The sequence below is a fragment of the Cupressus sempervirens genome, chromosome 2, assembly GCF_028749045.1.
Source record: "Cupressus sempervirens isolate cs-2001-9-10 chromosome 2, ASM2874904v1, whole genome shotgun sequence".
NCBI classification, from domain to species: domain Eukaryota; kingdom Viridiplantae; phylum Streptophyta; class Pinopsida; order Cupressales; family Cupressaceae; genus Cupressus; species Cupressus sempervirens.
In genome coordinates this window covers 767005919-767030767 of record NC_143119.1, presented here as the reverse complement: position 1 = coordinate 767030767, position 24849 = coordinate 767005919, and the positions used below count along the sequence as shown (strand labels likewise).

The following is a 24849-nucleotide window of genomic DNA, read 5'->3' as shown; positions in this document are numbered from 1 at the left end:
AAGGGGTATGTCCCTTGAGGGACATACCCTTTAGAAAGGATATATAAGTAGGTTGTAAATGCAGATTATAGGACACACAGTTACAGCAGTGTGCTCCTATAAGCATTTTATATCCTGCAATTTATATTTGAGATTCTCTATCACAATAAAAGGTTAAATATTCAGTATTGTATCTGCATTATAATAAGCACTAATTTCATCAATATTCATACTACTTAGAAGATCATTCTCAGCATATAAGACTGGATTAAAAGTCCGATTAAGAGATAATGATTTAGCAGAAATTTTACACACTCAAGAGGAACACTCAAGGAAGTAATTTTAGTAACACTGTAACAGTATGACGGAAGGTGGTTGGGTAAAAATTTAATACTATCAAAAATCTTGGAAATTAATTATTAAACTACTAGACTAAATTATCAGCTATGGGTGATAACAAGTATTCAGTCCATGGGTTAATGGTTTCTGATTATTTTGAAAATGCATTATAGATGGTTTGATTGCATCAATTGAGGTTTCCATTAATATAAGGGGTAGGTAACTTGTGTTAATGTTTATTGGATTTATCTATATTTAAGATACAAGAATTTCTCCCTCTTATATACTTTAAACTGCTTGCACACAGGAGCTTTGTATATTTATCAGATTTTTCTGATATTAAATATTGATAAGAAATCAACCTGAAATATTACAATGAAAACAGTTAAGAGAAATCCCCAAAGAATCTGTAGCAGGTGGATCGAGTTTATCTGCAATATATTACCGATAAAGACATTATGTATTTTGTGTTCACTCTGGTTTACGTCGCAGATTTTCCACTCAATATAAGGGGTGATAAATAGTCACACCCGATGGAAGTGACTCAGTGCATAGTCACAACCATTGGGTCGTGACTTTCTTGTCATTTGATACGCAATACATGCTGACCTTTATACAAGTAATCCGGTCGATGAGAAATGTGAATTAATTGATCAGCATACCAATTGATGGTCCAAGTCAGATTTTTTATTATTATTAATATGCAATCAAATATAGATTTTATATATATATAACAACCTGTTTTGTCACTTGAGCTCGCTCCAATATGTAATCCAAAACAGTCAACGTGATAATTGACCATAAATAATGTGCATGTAAATCCTGTAGTGATAACAGTGAATGCTACTATGATGTGATATCTCTATTCTAGCACTCTTCATATTCAAAAACTATGTTTACTCTCTGTATTTTTCAATGTTCAACTTTGAATTGCGCTGTTGATGTGGAACAAAATATCCCTTTTTCGTCATTGAAACATATTTTTTAATATTTTATGATTTTGCACTCTTGTAGATGTTCTTGTTCATGAATTAATCTAATTTTTTTTGGTTGATGAACTAATCTCTTTTGTCTAAATATTTATCAAACCGATGTTATCATTCAACTGGTTCATATTGCACTCATGGAGTTTCTTAATCTTTTGTGTCTGTGGTTGAACAATTAAAAAAATGATGGGTTCTATTGACATAATCTTTAATATGCAGGAAAATAAATGAACTTAGAAAGGAAGCTGTTGATTGTATTTGTGTATTAGCCCAAGCATTGGGGAATGACTTCACTATTTTTGTTCCGTCTATTCGCAAACAGCTACAGCAGCATCACTTGCAGGTTTGTGTTATATCTTTCATTGAATTACCTCATTATAACTTCTGGGATGATTTGTCGAATGATTTTCAGTTTGGTCATCAAGCTGAAATTTATCTGTTTCAATTGCTTTGGAGCCAGCACAATGTTTTTGATGAAATTGAGGCACGGCTTCGTAAGCGAGATCCAATTTTTTTGGAGAATAACAGCGCTTATAAAGTAACTCGTCCAGTGCCTGCTGATGTTATTAGTGATCCGTTGAATGATATGGAAAATGACCATAATGATGAGGGTGCTGAGATTCAAAGGCAGGCAAGAAACTACAATGTAAGTGTGTTCTCTTTCTGACCACTATTGTTTGTTGATCAGATTTAGGATATTTGTCTATTAAGCAAGAGGATTGGATTATGCTTCTAGAGATCCCAACCTCATTATTAAAAATCCTAGGATTAGGTTCTTTGACACATTTCTTGGCACTTGTTCCTTGAACAAAAGAAGGATTTGGTTATATAGCTTCTTGAAGAGTCCACACTATTTTAACTGTTGGACCTTGTAATAAACTCGCCTCTTTTTGTTTTTCTTGATTGTTAACAGTATCTTTATGTCTTTTACTTCTCTGATACAGGTTTCTGCATCTTTTACCAGTAATTTAAAATGCTGCATTTCTCTCTTTCATATTCTACAAATCCAGTTTTTAATTTTTTTGTTGTGTTTGTAATTCTTGGGTGGTAAGTTGCTAGAATTTGATAAATGAACCTCTGCCTGGTTAGCATGATTTTGTACATTGAGATTTCCCTTTGTGACAGAGTCATCATGCTAAGAATTCACAAACCACCTTTGGTTTTGAAGTCAGAACCACCACTTTTTAATTTGCCTTATCTTGTTGTTAATCTGTGTTAAGTTTCTAACAAGAATACAACATCTAATTATTAAGTTGTTTGATCTAATATGGTTGAAAAATATGGCTGTTGATATCTTAGAGGGAAATTTCTGCACCATGATTGATTTTTGTTGTTTAAAATTAAGGTCACTTCAAGTAACAAGTGCATATTTGCTACTTCTAGGTGAATGATGATCAATTGCGAACAGCCTGGGAGGCTTCTCAGCGAAGTACCAAGGAAGATTGGGCTGAGTGGATGCGCCATTTTAGCATTGAACTTCTTAAGGGATCTCCGTCTCCAGCTTTACGCACATGTGCTCGTTTAGCGCAGTTGCAGGTTGAATCAATTAATAATATATATGGTTCTGGTACATTCTGTGAGTTTCTATCTGACTCTGTTCCTTTTGCAGCCATCTGTCTGTAGAGAATTATTCACAGCAGGTTTTGTGAGTTGTTGGGCGCAATTAATTGAAGCCCATCAACAAGAACTTGTTCAAAGCCTTGAGATGGCATTTTCATCTCCAAATATTCCTCCTGAGATCCTTGCTACACTCCTTAACCTGGTACTCTAGATTTTGTGATTTATGGGATCCTTCTTAACTATTTCTTATCACCGTGCTGCATGTAGAGTCCCATGTATATATGCAGTATCTTATCTCAGACCTCTTTATACATTGAATACAGGCAGAATTTATGGAACATGATGAGAAGCCTCTTCCCATAGATATTCGGCTTCTTGGTGCACTTGCTGAGAAGGTACATTCTTTCATAGTTTATTAGTTTCAGCATTCACATTTTTGTATCTGTAATGTTAAGCTACTGCAATTGGAGATTACAGTAATTATTTCATAGTTTTAAATGTTAATGACTGGAATTTTCTGATGCTGATTATCACTTCAATTCCCATCTGTTTACAGTGTCGGGCATTTGCAAAAGCCTTGCATTATAAAGAAATGGAATTTGAAGGTGCCCAAACCCAAAAGATGGAGGCTAATCCTGTAGGGGTTGTTGAGGCCTTAATACACATTAACAATCAGTTACACCAGCACGAGGTACCCTGAAAATAATTTTGCAATGCAAAAATTAGTTTGTTAACATTATATTTCAATGTGGAAAGAGTTGCTGGAAAATGATGCATGAGTTTTGATCAAAATTTTGCATCACATTTAATGATTCTTCCCCAAGATGAAAAAATGAGAATAGAATGCATGCAAACATCAAGCTTCTTTCAGGGATAATGCCAGTGAAGTATAAACATACTATCATATGAGTTATGACAATGACTTTTCAAAACAATAACTGTGATAAAGTTTGGAGATGTATTGTATTGTTTTCAGTTTCAGATTGGCAATACGTATGTAGTAATAATAAATGCTAAATGTTTAGATGCATAATAGAGAAGGAAAACTTTAAACATGAACAAGATCATCAATCATATAACAATGACATATTGCAAATGATAAACTTCCGACTTGAGCAGTGATAAAGTTTACCTGTAATCAGTATTCTATCAAAGTTTCGAACTGATAATTAATGGAATTAAGCTTGTTGAACAGAAAGCTGATATGTAATAAAAAAATTGAAACAAAAATCAGAAATCTTTAGTCAAGGTCTTTAGCTATGATGCTCTCCACTGATTACCCACTGATTACCCGGTATGCGTCCTAGGGGTATGGGTATGAGTACCCATGCAACATGGTAAAAAACCCTGCAAGGATAGAAAAAGATGCATTTAGTCGTACAGATTTAGCTAATTCAACATTGTAAGTTATGTTTGCTTGATTTTATCAAACCGGCAGTGAATGTTTTAGTGAGTTGATGGTTAAAGATTAAACTATTTATAATATTCAGATTATGTCAACTTTGTACTTTAATATGAGTAATTTCTAAAAGGAGCTCTAGTATGGATTTTGTTCTCATACATCTTGATGAAGGATGATGGAGTGTAACCTGAAATGTTGATGAAAATATTTGTCACAATGTTTTTTGAGAATATCTCTAATTATGATACGGATTGTGAAAATTAAGATCTTAAGCAATATGCATCAATGTACCATCTTTCTTTGAAATTCATGTCTCTGTTTATAAGTATTTATTTTCAGTATTGAATTTATTCATCTAATAATTGATTTATTTGTTTGCTTGTTTTGTTTCAGGCTGCTGTTGGGATGTTAACCTATGCACAACTAGATTTGGCCGTTCAATTAAAAGAATCATGGTAATTTCGTGGCACTTTTTGTTTAATAACAAATTTTTTGGTTTAGTTTTTATGTTACACCTATCATGATTATTTAAGAAGGTTTCTTTATTTTTTTACAAAACACAGATGCAAATGGTTTTATATTATTGTCATTGAGGCTACTCATGGAATTTTTTCATAAGATTTTGTATGGTTTGTACTTGTAATGAGTAAGTACAAATACAACAAAATTGTAATATAAGACTAGGGGTTTGTTTGCAGGTATGAGAAGCTACAACGGTGGGATGAAGCGCTTTCTGCATACACTACAAAGGCATTGCAGGCAACAAGTCCCCATCTTGTATTGGAGGCAACTTTAGGTTGGTTAGCTTATTTAAATTCTGGGGTCAATTCTATCTGTCTACTGTTTTGAAGGTATATATATTGCCAAAGTTACTGATCTTGGATTGGATGGATGTTCGAGTTTGGATATGCAGGCTGGGCAATTTTTTTTCGTCGGGTTTGTGTTTGACATACATATATACATTTTTATTTAATATATATGTACATGTATAGACATGCACATATACCAGTGTTACATAGGGGTGTGTCCCCACCCTCAAATGCAGGCTTTCTTGGGACTTGGGGACGTCGTTCCCAAGTTCTTGTGGTGCTGTCTACTAGCCGTTGGGATGTGGGGACATCTCGGTGTCCCCAAAATGTCAAGAGGGATGCTAAAGATTCCGTTGACTGTTCCACGGACGACTAGGTGTCTACTGACAGCAACCTTTTCTGGGATGTGTTATTTTAATAAATATTTTAAAAAGTTCTTGTTGGGTTCTAGTTGAACTCTAAGAAGATGTGGGACCCATCTAAGGCCTTGTAATGCAATCATTTGTATGACATTTTTGATATAATAGAAATCTTCCATTTGCTGATTTGACAATTAATTAATTAATTAATTAATTTATTATTGAGTATTCTAATTTCTAATTAATAATTCATACCAAATAAGTTGATATTCAAGTGTTCAATGTTCATTATTCAATGTTCAAGTATTTACTGTTTAGTATTTGGCATTTGACATTTTGCCATTTTACTTCTTAATAGTCTTATACATCTTTTCATAACTAGAACTTGAAATACCATATGTAGCATATGGTATAAATTTATAATATATCGATGTTTGTATATATACCTAAATGTCATATACATATATATGTACATATTGATATATTATAAATTTCTATATACGTCATACATGTTCCAACTTCAAATCTATAATAATAATGATGATAAATTAGCAAGTGTGATACTTGTAAATCCATATTGCCAGTAAAAGCATAAATAAAACACCTCTAATATCATGCTCATAATTTGTAGATGTCTCAAAATGTCATAATTTTATATTTAACATTTGCATTTGTCTTCATTGTGATCATAGGCACCAAGGTTAGCATTTATACTTCAACTTCACTTGAACCACACTCCATGTTGGGTAGTATTAGGCATGGAGTGTGGTCATACCCATGTTACCTCAATAATAGGTTAGAAGCATGATACTCATAAAACCGTAAGTGCCAATAATATTACAAATAAAATGCCTCATGTATGATATTCATAATTTGCAAAAGTGTCAAAATGTATTTGCAAATGGGTTTTTAGGTTGTAAATTAGCTTTTTAAGGCACATGGAGCCCATTTTTTGGCATCCGTAGCTGCATGTGTGCTCAAGTGTATCCCAAGAACCTAGGACGAACTAAATTGTAATTAGTACCTATTTGGAATTAGAAGCGAAACTTGATTCGACCTCAAACACTGGAACCCAATAACTTATTATATTACTCTTTAGAAATTCCCAATTTATTTTAGTCTCATTGGTTAGTAGACTTTTTGTGTCGTCTTCTTTCTCATACCAGTTTGGTGGGTATTATGGCCATGATCGATTCACTTTAGGAATACTCCTTTTTATTGACTTTGTCGTCGGTAGAAATTGTGTATCAGCCGACGGGTCCCTTCGGAAAGGAGATTGTGTATCAGTCGACGGGTCCCTTCGGAAAGGAAATTGTGTATTAGCCGACGGGTCCCTTCGGAAAGGTTCTTGTTATGTAGCCGACAGGTCCCTTCGGAAAGGTTTTTGTTATGTAGCGACATGTTGTATGTGGCCGACGGACTCCTTCGGGAAAGTTCTTCGGAAAGTATTTATAACCCCTTCGGGAAGCATTGTATTCATCTGATCATTGAAGCATAATGTAATGTCTTTGGCATATGCGAATAAAATAAGAAGAGTTCTGTTGTTCGTGTTCATGTTCATTGTCTGTGTGCAATTCTTAATTAACCTATGCAGTAAACATTTGGCGCCGTTGCCCGATGGACCTGGTACGTTGGTAGGCAGATATGAATTAAATGCCGAATCAGTTGAACAAAGATAAGAATAAGCTGAAGGAAAAGGATGACATACGTGTCGCACAGGAAAATTTAATTCTGGCACAGCAGACAGAGTGTCGAAGGAGATTTTAGAAGATTGTTGACGGAAACAAGAGCGCGGAAGGATTGTTGAAGGAGACTCGACAACGGCTTGATTTGGTGGAAGAAGCGAGGGAGGAGTTTTTGAACCTGCATACGCCACGGGAAGAGAATCCTGACGGAAGGAGATCGACTCGCTCGGCTCGGAGTGCCGAGGGAGCACGAGTGTGGAGTAACCTCTTTGTCCGAGATATACTTCCAGAACGGACAACTTCGGTTGACGAAACCTCTTCTTCACCAAACAGCGCGGAAGTTGAAAACAACGCGGGTGTGCAGAACAACGCGGGTGTTGCAAACAGCGTGGGTGTTGAAAACAATGTGGGTGTGCAGAATAGCACGGGTGTCCAGAACAGCGCGGGTGTTGGAAACAGTGCGGGTGTGCAGAACAGTGTGGGTGTGCAGAACAGTGCGGGTGTTCAAAACAGCGCGGGAGTGCAAAACAACGCAGGTACACAATAAAATCCTCAACATATAGCAATAATGGCAGGTCCAAAAGAAAAGTTGCCTAAATTTGATGGTGAAGGAACCACCGATCCGATTCGACATTATAAAACATGTGAAACGATCTGGAGGGAAAATGGCATAACAGATACGAACGAATGGGTCCGACAGTTTCCAGCCAACCTTCGGGGTGTTGCGATTGATTGGTTTACTGACACAGATCCGCAAAAGTTAAACAGTTGGGATAATATTAAGAAGGAATTTATTGCGGAATTTCAAATATTGCGAGACGATAATGAGATTGTAGTGGAGATATTCAATACTAAGCAAGGGAAGAATGAAACAGTCCGAGTCTTTGCCAGGAAGTTAAAGGACCTGATCAATAAAATGGAGAATAAGCCGGTTGATGGGCTACAAAAGAGATAGTTCATTGAAGGCCTTTGTCCGAAGCTGCGAAAGAAGATGAAGATCGTGCCACCATCAACATACATTGAACCGTACAATCGGGCAATGAACCTCGAAAGTGACCAGAAGACAAAGAAGAAGAAGAAGAACAGCTTGTCCGACTCAGATGATGATGCATCTTCAGGAGAAGATAGCAGCGATGACAAGGGAAGCAACAAGAAGGTCCGTGCCCTCTAGAAGGACATGATTTGGATGATGAAGGAGTTCAAGAACATGGACAAGGAGACTAAGGGCAATGACCTATGGTGTACAGAGTGTAAGAAAGAAGGCCATACAAAGGGATCATGCCCGAAAGACCAATTTTGTGAGATTTGCTAGATTATGGGACACTCGATAAAGGAATGCCCTTTCAATTTGAAAACAAGAACATTGCAGCAAGTGTTCCTGACACAGGAGGCATCCCCGTTAGAAGGGAACGGGAACACCAGTACGGAAGGTGCCACATCAGGTGGATATAGAAATAATTGGCGCGGTCAGAACAACAACAACAACAATAGCAACAACAACAATAATGGCGGAAGGAGTCGAATTCAGTATGATGCGAATGGCCGACCGATAGTTCAATGCCGCGCATGCAATCTGTGGGGTCACTTTGCTCGAGAGTGCACAACGGCGAACACACCGAAGTTGCTATGTCGATGGTGTGGACCTAGTGATCATGACGATGCCAAGGGCCCGAAGTCCGAAGTAAACTTGATTACTGTCGGGATGGATGAGGAAGAAGTTCTGGCAATCACTCGAAAACAGGCGAAGCTCTACCCCGACCTGGCAGAAGAAAAGAAGAGACTAGAGGAAGCACAGGCAGAGATCCAGAGAGCAACAATCATGACGATGCCAAGGGTTCGAAGTCCGAAGTAAACTTGATTACTGTCGAGATGGATGAGGAAGAAGTTCTGGCAATCACTCGGAAACAGGCGAAGCTCTACCCCGACCTGACAGAAGAAAAGAAGAGACTGGAGGAAGCACAGGCAGAGATCTAGAGAGCAACGCAGGTAGAAACGACACACCTGAAGGACACACCGAGTACCTCCCTACGGAACTGTGCAGAACAGAACATTGTATGACAAATATTGCAAGCCGAGATACCCGTCAGGATAAATGATCTGTTGCTCACTGTGCCTCAGCTCCGATCGGGACTCACAAACATCGTTCCCGTTGCTAAACTCCCAGGAGAACATGGAAGGGAGCAGGAAAGTGGAGCAAGTACAGCGGACAAAAAAAGGAAAGTGGCGCAAGTGCAGAAGATCCGATGTTGTTAGCTCTTTCATCCGGACGCTATTCGGCGGTTGTTGAAATGGGCATTCTCGGGACTATGCTAACGGACACGATAGTGGATGGAGGGTCTGGTGTCAATGTTCTGCCAGAGGATACCTGGAAAAAGTTAGGACAGCCGACATTGTGGCCACCTACCTTTCTATTGTTAATAGTCGATCAACATGGAATCAAACCATTGGGAGTACTCACAGCGCAACCAGTGACGATTGGAACACAACCGTTCCTGTTGGACTTTGTCGTGATCCCACTGAAGCGGAGAGGATATGATGCCATTCTGGGCCGGGGGTGGCTGATACAAGCCAAGGCAAAACACGATCGGAAGAAAAATACTTTGACTTGAAAGCAAAGGCCGAAAGTATGTCATCGATCTACACACTTAGATGGTTGGAGACGAAGCTCTATCGTTGGATTCCAAAGGAGAAGAGGATGAGAGGAGGCAGAGTAGGGAACCCGATCAGGAGGGAGTCCTACGATTGGAAGGAGATGACGATTTGGATTCAGTAAATAGTCTTTACCACTGGCAGATAGAGGATTACGAGCTCTTTCCAAGTTGTAATATGCTAAGGATTGACGAAGGTAAGAAAGAAGGAAATGAATGTCCGAAGGAACATGTAGAAGCCGAAGGAGGAAATGAATGTTCGAAGCAACACAGAGAAGCCGAAGAAGGGAATGCGGGTATGACTGAAGTTGAAGGAAAGAACATATAGTACGAACCCAAAAGGAGGAAAGATTCCACTATACGACCGCGCAAGAAGAAAGTACTACGTCGAACCACAGATATAGTAGAAAGGTGCTAGCAGCAAGGAAGACACATCATACGGTCTGCACAGGAAACAAAGCGGAAGGGTTTAATAAAAGTTGCAGCAGTACGGAGTGAACCTGTTATTGATGGCCAGAAGGGGCAGCTGATAGAGTCCATGGTACCGAGCTTCGGAAACAAATTGGGTGATATGGAAAATCAGATGGAGAGATCGTGTAGCTTAAAAAAATTTGATGAGCAACAGTTGCAGGAGTGGGCTATGGAGGTGACACAGAACAGGTGCAAACCATGGCACGATAGACACTTGAAATTGAGCAAGTTCCAACCAGGACAGTGGGCGTTGATGTATGACAGATGGAACGAGATCAACCCAGGCAAGTTTCAAATGAAATGGGTCGGGCCGTATCAGCTTCGGGAAGTGGGTGATAACGGAGCAATAAAACTATGGATGCTAGATGGAAAGGAAGTCGCTGACGCAATGAAGAGGTCGAAGTTGAATGTCTACCATGATAATGCACCTCCGTGGACGAACAACTGAGAGAAGACTGTAAGTACTGTATATATGTAAATATTGTGCATAATTGTTTTAAAAAAAAAAAAAAGAAGAAGAAAAGTGAAATAAAAAAAGAAGTGAAAAAAAAAAAATTAAAAACAACCAAAAAAAAATAAAAAAATAAAAATGGAAAATACACTATACGAATTTTAGTACAGATTTACAACCTGCTCATCGTACGGTTTTGGAAGTGGTGTATGGTTTTTTAAGGCTGCTTACTGGAGCACCGTACGGATTTTAACACCATCAATGTACTGATTTTCGGCTATTTTAACCATGCACTGTACGGAATTTATGACAATTGCCGTACGGTATCTCAGTATGGATTTTCAACAAAAAGTTATGGTACGGATTTTTAGTATAGTGACCACACGGATTTCCGGGGGTTTGGATTGGTACAGATTCCTACATGTGCTGTACGGATTTTGAGAAAAGCCATTTTCCTGTACGGATTTTTTAAGGAAAGCAGCGTACGGAAATTGTAGTTGGGAATGGGAGGTGATTGTATGGATTTTTCAAGCATATCTTGTGTACGGATTTGGATTGCAAGATCACAGATTCTGAAGATTGGGGTGCGGTTTTTGGATGGTTTAATGCGGATTGTGTGAAACATTTACCCTTGCTGCCGTACGCATTTGATAGTTCTTGTACGGATTGTAGGAACATTACCAGGGGTTTGCAATTTATCCTACACGTTTTTTCTCCGGTGTACGGATTTGAGAAGGCCTGTAACTTGCAATTTCTATATAGATTTCTCAGGCAAAATTTGGTGTGCGGATTTCATTATATGCTTGAAATATTGTTGCTGTACGGATTTTGCCTTGTGGGGTTTGAGTTTTGCATAATGTGGCGTATGGATTCTACAGGTTTGGGCATATAGCATCTGCATATTATTGCATTCAGATTGGCATTCCAGGTTATTGCATAAGGAATTGGCGTAACATGGCAGAGGGTGGCAGGAGGTTTTCTAAAAAAAAAAAAAGTCAACAAATCAAGCATGCTTAGAATGAGTAATGAAGGATACCAAAGGGAAGGGGAAGCATCAACGATTGCTAGAAAGAGTGTAGAATTAGCAAAAAATGACAGAAATAGTGCGTTGCCCCCTGGACCCCCAGTCGTGCAGATATCAGTCGTGGGAGTTTGACTAGTTGAGAAGACTTGGAGCTGCTGCAGGCATGGAGTGTCTATGTACCAAAGGCATTGAGAGGAGTTGTTGGCTGTGAGGCTGTCTTGGTGGATGCGTAGAGAGCTCAAGAGGAGGTGATCATTCAGTTGGAGGCAGTGCAACGACACTTGGCTCAGGGTATCGAGGAGTTGGAAGCAGAGAAAGCAACACAGGTGGCTATCAAGGTCAGCTTGAGGAGTCAGTATTGTGTTAGCAAAGGCTATAGATGCAACGGGATGAATGTGAAAGTGATGTGGCAAATCAATATTGTTGTATTCGTTGTTTGAGTTTTGTTCTGTTGTCGTCAAGAGACGACTTTTCTTTTTGGGGGGGATGATGACATCGGTAGAAATTGTGTATCAGCCGACGGGTCCCTTTGGAAAGGTTCTTGTTATGTAGCCGATGGGTCCCTTTGGAAAGGTTTTTGTTATGTAGCGACGTTGTATGTGGCCGACGGACTCCTTCGGGAAAGTTCTTCGGAAAGTATTTATAACCCCTTCGGGAAGCATTTTATTCATCTGATCATTGAAGCATAATGTAATGTCTTTGGCATATGCAAATAAAATAATAAACGTTCTGCTGTTCGTGTTCGTGTTCATTCTCTGTGTGCAATTCCCGGATGTCGTCGGTAGAAATTGTGTATCAGCCGACGGGTCCCTTCGGAAAGGAAATTGTGTATCAGCCGACGAGTCCCTTCAGAAAGGTTCTTGTTATGTAGTTGACGGGTCCCTTTGGAAAGGTTTTTGTTATGTAGCGACATGTTGTATGTGGCCGACGGACTCCTTCGGGAAAGTTCTTCGGAAAGTATTTATAACCCCTTCGGGAAGCATTGTATTCATTTGATCATTGAAGCATAATGTAATGTCTTTGGCATATGCGAATAAAATAAGAAGAGTTCTGCTGTTCGTGTTCGTGTTCATTGTCTGTGTGCAATTCTTAATTAACCTATGCAGTAAACAAACTTCTTTAGAGTTTTTTAATAATTTTTATTTTTAGGTGTGTTACTTGTCATATTGTAGGGCCTATTCCCCTTCTCTATTTTAACTAGATTAATGTCCTAAAATTGTGAAGTTGGTGTTAACAACTAGGGTTGTGGTTACAGCAAAAGATCAACCTGCTAATGCCCAATACAACCATTAGACCTATAGAAGGCACAAGAGGCGGTTTAGGCATGTCATGAATCAAACGAGGGACACTGGCTCACTACCAACAATCCTGCTCTCAACGTTACTCACCACGGCCTACAAGGATTCGTACCTGTGACTTAGCTTTGATACCACTTGTTAACCTATAGGGTTTCCTTTACACCAAAAGATTTACTTGTTAATGCCTAATACAACCACTAGACTCATAGAAGACATAGGAGGCAGTTAAGCCATTTCACAAATATAGCGAGGGACACTGACCCACTACCAACTGTTAGTGCAAGCATCTTCTCTACATTCTTGTTGAACAACTCATCAAAATTAATCTTGTGCCTCATTAATCTTGTGAATTTTTAGAATATAGTAGTCTAACCAAACATTACTTTCAAAGATTAATGATTTAGACAAGTTATTGCTTATAACTTTATACGGATTTCAAATGATGTTCAATTGTACGCATGCACTCCATCTTCCACTATATATGTGAAATTAATCTTGTCTTCCTTGGTTATGGTTATTTGTTATATCAAGAGGAGATCCATAATGAATAAATCTGATGTGTTATTACTTCTGTGAGAACAAAATCTTTTAATGGTTTTGAACATGAGAACTTCATTGGGATCACATTTAGGATAACCTTCACAAAACAAGAAAGATATTTCAGTAGCAGATGAAAAATGTATTGAGACACAAATCGATGTACAAATCCTTGATTTTAAAGGCAAGAGGAGAGCTGGTAAAGATATAACCAACAATCAAATAATTAAAAACTAAATTCAAATATAATAATGCCGAAGTTAACTGAAGTATGATATATGGGTAAAACCCATTAACTCAAACATCCCCCCTTATGTGCAATTAATGGAGAAGATTATTATGCAAAAATTAGCAAGATTCAATATGGGTCTTGGCTTCAAAAACCATGTTAGGTACCCATGTACAGTGAAAATGCAATGAAATCTATCATAAACAGAGAAGGAGAAAGTCACATGGGAGAACACTCCTCTGCAAAAGAGAGAAGAAACAAAAGATGATGCATAGATGCATGGAAGACTCAATCATACCCCCAAGGACCACATAAATGGTGCATCCCCCCCACCCCCAATAATGAAGAATCTCTAATGTCGATGATAAACTCAACAATTAAATCTGAAATACATGCCAAATACTGACCCCAAAAAGCAAGATCTGAAAAAGTATGATCAACCTGTTCTATAGAACTAGTCTGTAAATCTGTAGAAGCAGGTGCTAGATGAAGGAGCTCAACAATAAGCTCAAGAACTGCAATGTTCAGATGACCAAACATCTCACAAACATCTCACAAACATGATTCACCCTTGATGGAAGGGTGTGAACATCATTCAAAGGAGCATGATTATCATTTGGTGAAAATGTGAGAAGGAACACAATCTTGATGCCTTATCAACTACAGACCTGTAGCAATGACCTTTGTAGCAACATAATTATGATTGGGAGTAAAATGAGAAAAGGAGTACAATCTTGATGAAAAATCAACCTCGCCTGTAGTAGTGATCTCTTTAGTCTCCATATCTCTAATGTATGCATGATTTGAACTCCACTATCTTGCCAATTGAAAGGAGATTTGTGCTCAAGGAGAGTACACAAAGAATGTCATTAAATGATCCCTTACCCATATCAGTAGATGCTCGCCAACCTTCATGTATGTATTGTTACCTATGAAAATGTTGGGTGAACTTCAAGGCTTGAAAGTAGAAAATATATACATTGAAGATGCCATTATGTTTGAGGCACTTGAATCAGAAAGCCATAAGCCATTCTTAGGATTTGTGGAGGCCAAGAGTTCTCTACATTTCCTAAGGATTTTTTTATTGCAATTATTGACTGTTGATGAAGATGGAGAAGCTGTTGATTGTGAAGCTGAGAAGAAGATGAAGACATTGATGAAGGTGGAAGGATGTGGTACTTTTCAAGAAGCTATGTAAGTTCATCAGTTTCTTAGGATAACAACTATGGTCGTCATGTCCTAATTTTTGCTGTAATTACATTTCGTCTTCTTCTTTTTTGATGATTACTCTTTGGAAGAGGTTTTGGACTCAGACCTAGGCTATGGAGGAGGATCCTTAAATTTCTCATTGGACTTGGAATGAACTATTTCTTGTCTTCACCACTCGACATTTTGGGTTTTGTTTTGTTTGCAAAAAGTGCTTGAGAACTTGAAGGTGTCAATGTACCTATAGATGCCAATTTTTCTTGTTTCATTGTGAGCTAAGCTGCAAAACTAACAAAAGAGAGCATTGTGTATGCACTAGCTATAGTTTTGATAGTAGCATGAAATGGAGAAATGGATACTGTATAATAGAGACCTACCTTAGAGAGAATGGAAAGTATCAATTGCTGCTCATTTTTTGTGACCTCTTTTCCTTTAAACTGTAATCTAAGAAAGTGAAACTTCCTGAAGGACTCATGAATATTTTCAAAATGCCTAGGATCTGGTTATTTCATTCTCTCATCTAAACTTATTGATCTTAAAGATGTCTGCAAGATACAATATGATATCTCAAATCAGGAGAAATCAACATAACAAGTGTATCACTTGCTTTATCTCTTTGATCAAACCATTTTCTCTTTTCTGTAGCACTTGTGGCTGTTGGATCTGGAACAAAAGTTATTCTCTTCAGGTGCAATGTTATCAATAAAATCTCCATCTTGGATTTCCAGTTATGATAGTGATGCAGAGCATCCACACACTTAATCACCAACTAGGGTTATCTATCCTCAACCTATTCATAAGGTGTCCTTCCCTATTTAATTCATTAACACCTTTCCTTTGAAAGGCTTCCCAACGATTAATCCTATTACCTATTTTGACCAATATATGCTTTCTGATTCAATTGACTTCTCTGATTACTTCTTACCCTTAAACTGTTCACATGCCGCTTTGTGGATGGAATGCATCTTCTGACTTCTCACCATACCAACTCCAATCCCCTACCTCTGATCAATCCCATGAATCAGTGACCACTAGAACAAACTTCTGACAACATTGTTTAATCCTTTATAATACTTACAATTCCGCATAACAGTGACTGTCCCATGGATCCTCATTTCCCAGTCAAACCCGTCCCTTTTACAACTTCCTATCCATGCAAGCCTTGAGATCTTCCAATGTTCACACCTTTGGAAGCAATTTTTCCACAAAACCTTAATCCCTAGATCCAATTGATACACCATTAACCATTCCTAAAAGACTCAGTAACTGTTTACTGTCAAATTGTGACAGTTATACCAGACCGGATCTGAGACAGTCACTCCCAAACACTTTGGGTTGTTTACCCTTCCTATTCTCTTGGAGGCATCAAAGACTTGCTACCACACAGCCCAAAACCAAAAATTCTTCTTCAAAGATGACTGTATGGTCAAAAACATGGTCAGACCTTACTGTCACTATCATTGTGCAGTCTTAGACAAGAATTACAGAACCTTCACTATTTCAATGCACGTGAAATTCATTGTATGATTCCCTGCACCTTAGGGAAACAAAGAAGACACATACTCCTCCCATCCTGCAAAAAATGAGATTTGATCCAAGTAAAAGGACAAGTTTCTACATTTTAATTTGCTCACTAGTTACCCGAGGTAGGGTTTACCAGTTTTTACAAAAACTTGGATATCTTAAACAAAACTGAACAAAATTCAACCAAGCTTGTTGTGGAGCAAAGGTATAATGATGTATCAACTTTCCATGAGTGGTTAGCGTTCACACAAATTCATACAGGAGAACAAAATGATCTGTCACATGTGTTAATGCAAAATGCCCGAAAACTGAGATGAACTTGATCCAATTCCCTTGTCTTTATTGCAAAATGTGGAAATCACGAACTTTCCATTCTTTGAGTGTTTACATCTTATTTATAGCCATACCAAACAATTGCAACCAATCAATTTCTGCCAAACTAATCAGAACTACTTGATGCAAGAAATTGTCGGCAACTTTTGAAAAGTTGCTTGACAACTTCTGAGCAAGTTTCGTAACTTATCAGATATTGATCTTATAGTTAACCTGTTGACTCCAAATGGTGACATTACATGTTTTTACATTAAATATGGCTTAAAACATCCAATTCCAGTCACGATCTTCTATTTTTGACCATTTGACCCAGTATGACAACTTTATGCAATTGTGACAACATTTGAGACTTTTAGACCTTATGACCCTACCATCATATTAATTGGATTACCTATGTAGTCCTTCAAAACACAATCTTTTCATATTTGACCTGTAGGCCATTGGAGCAATGAAGTGCACCTATACCAGATAGTTATGTGGATTAAGAGGTTCTATTGTAGGCAAATCCATGATACAAATGAATGCAGCAAATGTTTCTCTTACAATTCAATAATCAAGTCCTTTGAGAAAAATCAGAACTTCAGCAGAAGAATGGAGTAGCAAGTGGAAACATAAAAAGAAAAACCTCAACCGTGGTGAAGTTGGTGGAAAAAGATTTCCAATGATTTATGATTTGCCGAAAACAGATTTCATTTGCAAAAGTTTTGCAAAGAAGACCCATTCCAGGTACTTTTGAGGGACCAACAAGTTGGCTGGGGTTTAACAGAGGTTGTCCATGTGACCACAACCAACACAACAGTGAAAAACAGGGCTGGTCCAAGAAGGCACCGACTGCTCGAGAGTGTGTGGGTGACCCTTGCCACATAAAATCTCTTCTTTTCACAAGACATACAAGATCTAAACTTCGCAAACAACTTCACAATGAAGATTGCTTTCCACAACGTATGGAACACTGAACTGTCCTATGCTGGAAGGATGTGGGATACATCACAAGATGGATGTTTAAATGCTGTGCACGGAGGGGCCCACTGTGAACTTTTAATGACAAAATAAAAAATAAGTAACCTTGAAAAATTTAAAGAAGTGACAATTATTTGCTAGGAATAATAGTAAATGACAAATATATGTCAAAGAGAAGAAGTCTGCCAGGAAATAAAAACCACGTACTTTGCAAATCATGCACTGTAATTATCCGCTGTAGCAGGAACATGATCATTGTTAATTTCAAAAACAGCCTATGATGCTAACGTAAAGCCCCGAGCAGAGATTAAACTGCTCCAAGGAATACAACCTCCGTACAAATGGTGAAGTGTACTCACCAAAAGAATGTAGGCTGATCAGTTGATCAAAGGAATTCTTATCTTAATTAAGCAAGAGATCAGTTCAATTGCAAATGAAGTAGTTCAGATTCTGCGTGAAAGTTAGGTCAAAATGATTTTGCTAAGTCGTGGAAAGGGGTTTTGTCCATCACCAATTGGTCATATAATAACAGAGGTAAGGCTCCAAAAATACTTGACTACATGAAATGAAATCCATGGCCTGTCAATAGGTCAAAACACACCTTTGGGCAAATACGTCAATCAAATGGCATGTTAGATGAGACAAAGGCTAGTATTAGGCATGGGAGTGCTACAAATGGTGAAAGGCTATACATTTATTCGATCCACATTGAGAAAATTTATATGCAGTTGATTGGAATAAGCTCGCAGCCAAACCAAAATAGTGAAACATGCCTCTTCTATATGGAGAAACCTGTATGAAATGAAAAAATCGACTCTTCTCCTAGGCTGGGAGCAAAGGGGATGCTCTGAAAAATTGTAATGTCCCCGTTTTTGGCAAGTCTAAGCAGTTGATGGAGTTAGTTCATAATAGCGACCCTCATGAGCTGATGGGGTTTTTTGGGGGTCCTAGTTGTGGACTTACTTTTTTTAGTAAGTCTATTTTTGGCAGTGCAGTAGGTGGCTTTGGCAGTTAGTAGTCACCTGTAGTTAAAAAGGTTAATAATTGCATGAGCTCTTATTTATTCATTAATTATTAAGTTGCGATATTATAATAATATTTATGTTATTATGATAATGATATTAAGAGATATTTCTAAAAAGTGTGTTGGAAAGTTTCTAGTGTTGAGTTCTTTTGGGAAACTTCCACAATTTATGAAGTGGAGTACTTTAAGAAACTTTGGCTAACAAAGGATTATAAATAAGAGCTCATTTCATTGAGAAAGACATGGTTGAATATATATTTGCTTTTTTTGCCTTTGTGGCTTTTCTTGACTTCTGAATTGTGAGCCCTTGTTGAGGTATAAGGATTTCTAAGTTTCTGAAGATTGTTTGAAGTCACTACTGTTGTATAGTGGTTTCATTGGTTAAATCTCCTATCTGTGATTATATGTGTCTAGGAGATTGGAATTATAATTCTGAGAATTCTGAGTTGGTGTATGCAAATTATGCTGAGGTAAATAATTTGCCCTTTTCCTCTTCTACTGTGATACCCGTATCTAAGAAGAGCTGCAATCTGGAGTTGGCATTTTCAACTTGGAGGACAAATCGATTGTGAACTTTTTCATTTCTAGGAGTTGCGTTTCATATTAAGGAGTTATTGAGATTGTATTGGAGGCCACATATAAATTAGAGATTGTAGGGTTGCGTGGGAAGTGGAAGACTTTCATTATTCCATTGATTTAATGGTCAGCGATCCCTGTGATGCTAGCGTTCACCTAACTGGCTGCGACTGAGTATTATGCCCTGCGTTTCTACATGTATGGGTTGAGGATTGTGTTCAGAAATTCGTTTGTAATCAAGGAGGGCAGTAGAAAATTGGTGAGGGTTTGCCATTTGGGAGTTGGACACAATAACTCATATCAGGCTATAGGTGTATGTTGGAAACAAGCATTTTCTCCATAGGAGTTTGGATGGATGGCTTGGATTCCTTCATTCAACTCTTGAATTGGTGGTGGGAGTGAGGGACAACTCACAGTTAGAAGAGAATCATTGTTTGTGGCTAGGGACTGGCATTAGGGAGCCATCATATACAATAAGAAGGCAGATTTGGTGGGACGGCTTGCCAAATAATTGTGCAATCCAGGTACAGTTTGATAAATGATTATACAAATAAAGTGCAACGTGCTTTTAATTTCCCAATTACAATTTGATTTCCTAGATGTCCATTTCAAATCTCTTGAAATTGTTGCTTCATTTCTACAAGGGAAAAAATACAAAAAATTAAGAAAATTCATTAAATAATACAAAATTATAAGTTATACATCAGTTTTCTAGTTAGAAGACAATCGGGGTTTTTACAAAAATAGAGATCAACATTAGACAGTGTACATGTGTTATTTGTTTAATATGAACTTCAAAACAGGTTCAGTGATCTCTTCATTTACAACCTACATAATAACCTCCATGGAGAGAAAATGATAGTTCAATATCTAGAAAAAGAGGTGATATGCAAATTAATATACAAATCCTCGACAAAGAAAAAAGAAAAAAAACCCACCAAGTAACTAAATACTAAATGCAAATGTAATATTACCTAAGTGGACTTAAGCATGATAAATGGGCGAAACCCATTTTACTCGAATACTTATGTCTACTATTATGGAAACCTTTTTTGAGCATCTTATTAGTTTCTTTGTAGACTGTGTTTGAATATTTCTAGTTTATTGTATATGGTCTTCTTCATATTGGCTCTACCCTTGTTACCAAAGGAGTCGTATCAACACATAATTTGAGTGGTACATCTTTCAGGTCTTTGTGGAGCCATGCAAATGTTCTAGTCCATTAATATCTCAAATATTGGTGCTTTTAGCATGACTTTATGATTAGCAGATACTAATATCACCATTGAGATTCTATTTGGATCAAGATTTAGCTTTATATTTGTTGGTTCTTGGTACTTAATCTTTTCTTTAAGTTCAAAGTAGTGGGGTGATATATCATTTCCCTGTGCATCCTCTATCCTCTTTTCCTTAAGAGGATATGCTAAGGTTAATGATATGGAGTCCAATTTTGTACTTTTGTGCTTGTTATCTTCTACTTGCTTGTTGTCCCATTATTTCATCTTCAAAGCATGAATCCATCTCCAAGATTCGTTTTGCGTTCAGATCCATGGGTTTGATATGATGCACTTGCTGGAGTTGTTTCTTCACTTATTGATTAATTCCTTAGATCAATTATATTTCTTTCTAAATTATGGTCAAGTTTGATTGCTACCATCCAAACCTATTTCATTGATGCATTCTATGCAATGAGATGTGTATAAAATACATTTAAAATGACTGGTGAAATATTGCCTTTTGTTGTTTTTAAAAATCCAAGGATTTTTATATTCTGTTGGTCTATTCTAAACCACTAAAATCTTGGGGCAAGATAGTAGGTTTATGTAAGGTTTCCCAAGTGTCTTCTAGAATCACGTTAAAGGAGGACCTACCATTGATAGCTGTATTTGTTAGGTTCTTCGTGAGTATCTCCATAAGTGTTATTGCTAGGCTCCTAGCTAACTTTACATTAAGGAGCATGGATTCAATCACTTGATCAATTAACAATTTAAATTATTTGGTTATTTATTTTTTAACAAATTTCAGGGTAGATTGTGTAAGAGTTTTTTCATCAATGTTTTGGATCACCCTCCATGATCCATCATCATTTTTTAATCTCCTTATGCACTCTTACACAATCTACCTAGAAATTTGTTAAATAATCTCCATGGAATGTGGAAATCTCGTAGCTTTAGTTGGATAGAGTTATTCTTGATTCTAAGAGCTTAGTGGGTCATATATTGCTTTGTGTGATCTTTACCACTGGTTGAGTTGGCTATAACTTATTTGAGGTTGGTGACGCTTCCTAATAATTCTACTACTTTGGTTAGTAAGGTTGTTTGTAGTTATTTCCTTACTGATAGTTTTGTTTGATTCCGGTCAGTGGTTAGTCTATTGCTGTACTAGCATGTCCATTAGAGTGGCGATGTTCATTCAACAATGTTCATGATTTGAGTTTAGTGATTGTAACTTTCTGAAGAAGTTTTGATCTAAATGTTTCTCTGTTTTTTTAACACTAGTGGACACATTTGAATTATCAATCCTTCCTAAAACGTTGGTGATCCTTACATTACTATTATCACCTTCAAGCTATCTTTATATCCATGCAATCCTTGGCCAGATGCCTTTGGCCCAATTTCCTTATGTTGAAATTCTTTGATGCGTTCAATATTGCTCTCATCTGCCGCTTGTTTTGCTTTTTGGAAGAAGTCATTTGACTCCTTTGTCAGAACGAATAATTCCCTCATATGGAGGTGGCTTTGTTAGTTGGATTGATTCAGTTGACTATTCTACTGGAATTTCTGACCTTATTGGTCTAAGACATCAACATTTACGTCTTTAAAAAAGGGAAGTTGCTTAGAAACTTCTAGTCATTCTTCTTTTGTTGGCTATGGGCTACTCTTCAAAATTAGATGGTTGCATTGATTTTATTGCTTCTTTCTCTTATTCTAGTTTAAAATATTGTTTAGTTTTCCCATAACCGTCTTTTGGTCTTTTCCCACCTTTGTTTGGGTTCAATGGCATTACTTTAATGGGGCATGATGCTGCTCTTTATTTCTTCTCATTCCTTTAGACAACACTTTTCTGTATACTGCTGTATTATTTGTTGTTTGTATGGTTCTTGGTCTTGTATGGCAAGAAAAAATATTACACAGTGTGTTGGGAGGAGTCCAGAGAAATTATCCACCAATGTATCAATTCTTCAATCATTGTTAACCTAGATGGAATTTGTATGTATATGGTTTTTGTTTGATTCATCCTTGTTGTGCCTTGAACCTAAAATTTGTTCATGTTCTTGAGATCTTGGGTAAGGCGATGTTTTATGTTCAAAGTGTTGATCAAAGTTTGGTAATTTCCTTCAATGTGTGTGGGTATAGCTGAAAACGTATGTGGTGTGATATTTTTCATGGAAGGCTTATGTGAAGGAAAAGTTGAGAGCATATATATCCCTCTAAAACAATGTCCATGTTTGTAAATAGTTTATCAAGCAAATGCATGGTTTGGATTTGTATTAGGCTAGGATATCGATTCATAGGTCATATGGTTGGAGGCAAAGGTGGAGGACAGGCATGCGGAGGTGAGGTGAAGCCCTGTGGATGTCGTCTAGATGCCATCCATAGACATTTGAATGCAAATCGAAGCCTAATATAGGCTTTTGGACACATCTGGATGTTGTGGATGACATTCAGGTGGCACTCGCAAGGAATCTGGGTGCTTCCAGACGCCTCATCAAAAATTTGGAAAGAAAACCAAAAAACCCTTTTTTCGCTTGAAGTCCAATTAACGCATGTGCCGTTTAGGCTGATAATAACATATTCTTTTTTGCCAAACCCTAAAATGATCCTAATAGAGGCCTTTCAACCATTCAACTATCATTTTGTTTCCAGTTGGGTTTGCTTTTCTCATTTGGCTTCCATTTTGGCATTTGGAAGGCAATTTGATTATTTTCGAAGAGGAACGATTGTAGGGCGAGAGTTGGCTTCCACAAGTTCATTAAAACACTAACAGGTAAGCATTTTATCCCATTCTTGAGTGTTTCAATGATTTTCTTAGAGATTTGGATGAATTTTATTAAGTTTTTTTCAATTAATTTGTAAAAGAAACTGAGAAATAAGTTTAGTTGTCTATTTGAATGGTTTTTTATCATTGTTTTTTACTTGTATGCTTGATATTTGTAGTTTTTTAATTGATTTAAATTGATTTAATTTCTTATTATAGAAAGAAACTACATTGTATTGTGCAAGAATGGTTGTCATTGGTAGTTAGAGTTGAGTGGGAGGACAAGGTCAGAGTTCTGTCACAGGGAAAGGAGGGGATAATTTCAAAATTGATTTAGGCTCTCCACTATGGAGACCTACAACAAGAATATCATAGGTTGCAAGTGGTGGCTCCTATATTTGGAGTTGTAATTATTGTCAAAGTAACAAAGGAAAAGCCTTTCAATAGCTCTTATCCTCGAGTAAAACATCTTTTCATGGGCCTTGCTGGTAAAGGTTTTGGAATGTGCAAAGATATAGATGGGAAGGGGTTGTTTGATGCATAGATAACTTCGTTTCTTAAAGAACAAGAGGCTGCTGATCATTTGGTTAAAAGATAAAAGAAAATTTATCATCAACCTCCTTCCTCAGAAATGAACAAAAAGCAACTGCCCGCTAAAATGGAACCAATATTATCTTCCAAACATCCATTCCTGCAAGTACATATACTGGGAGAGGAGGACGAAGTAGAAAATTTTGCAGCAGCCCAAAAAAGAGGCCCCTTGCACTCTACATTTAAAATGGATGCAAGAGATTGTGTTGATTAAGCCATTGCTCATTCCTTTCAAACTGGTAAGATCACCATATTGGGTATGAAAAGGTGCGTACCACACTCTTGCAAAAGGAGAGAGTTTTATAGAGTAAGCACTTCAACCCATTAGAAATTCTTGGAAAACTTTGGGTGTGACAATTGTGTTTGATTGTTGGAAAGATAAAAGAAAAAAGCCATTAATTAACGTAATTGTAGTGTTCCCCAAAGGGGCAATATTTATAATGGCAATTGATTGTCAAGGGGAGGTGAAGGATTCACAATTCATCTCTAATATTCTCATTGAGGCCATAGATATGGTGGGTAGTGAGAATGTGGTCTAGGTTGTTACATACAATGCCAAAATTGCTAGGGAGTTGGTGCTTTGGTTGAGGGTTGGTATGACCATATTTTTTGGACACCATGCACTGTACACTCCCTCAACTTGATTATGCAACAGATTGGCACTCAAATAGATTGGGTGAAGCAAATGTTTGTGACTAACCACAACATGTCACAATTCATTTTTAGAGCATACTCACAATTGGAGTTGCTGAAGGTATATTAATATTTTGCAATTATTAAATTTCATGGGTTTGTAATTTAGTTAATAGTTATAATTTTATTGTGAATTGACATATTGTTAACTTGCTTAGGTTGATGAGACCCGCTTTTCATCTCATAC

At 37.4% G+C, this 24849-nt stretch overlaps 1 protein-coding gene across 5 annotated transcripts in view; it reads left to right on the top strand.

The window, feature by feature from the left end:
* Positions 1 to 24849, top strand: part of LOC149575708 (serine/threonine-protein kinase TOR-like) — a 378229-nt gene that overhangs the window by 175343 nt on the left and 178037 nt on the right. For all 5 annotated transcript variants that reach the window (XM_089815479.1, XM_089815475.1, XM_089815477.1 and 2 more), the window contains exons 25-32: positions 1524 to 1647; positions 1765 to 1950; positions 2688 to 2840; positions 2914 to 3066; positions 3188 to 3259; positions 3421 to 3555; positions 4660 to 4721; positions 4965 to 5062. In XM_089815479.1, coding sequence (XP_089671605.1) covers positions 1524 to 1647; positions 1765 to 1950; positions 2688 to 2840; positions 2914 to 3066; positions 3188 to 3259; positions 3421 to 3555; positions 4660 to 4721; positions 4965 to 5062 — 983 coding nt within the window. The remainder of the gene's footprint in view (positions 1 to 1523; positions 1648 to 1764; positions 1951 to 2687; positions 2841 to 2913; positions 3067 to 3187; positions 3260 to 3420; positions 3556 to 4659; positions 4722 to 4964; positions 5063 to 24849) is intronic.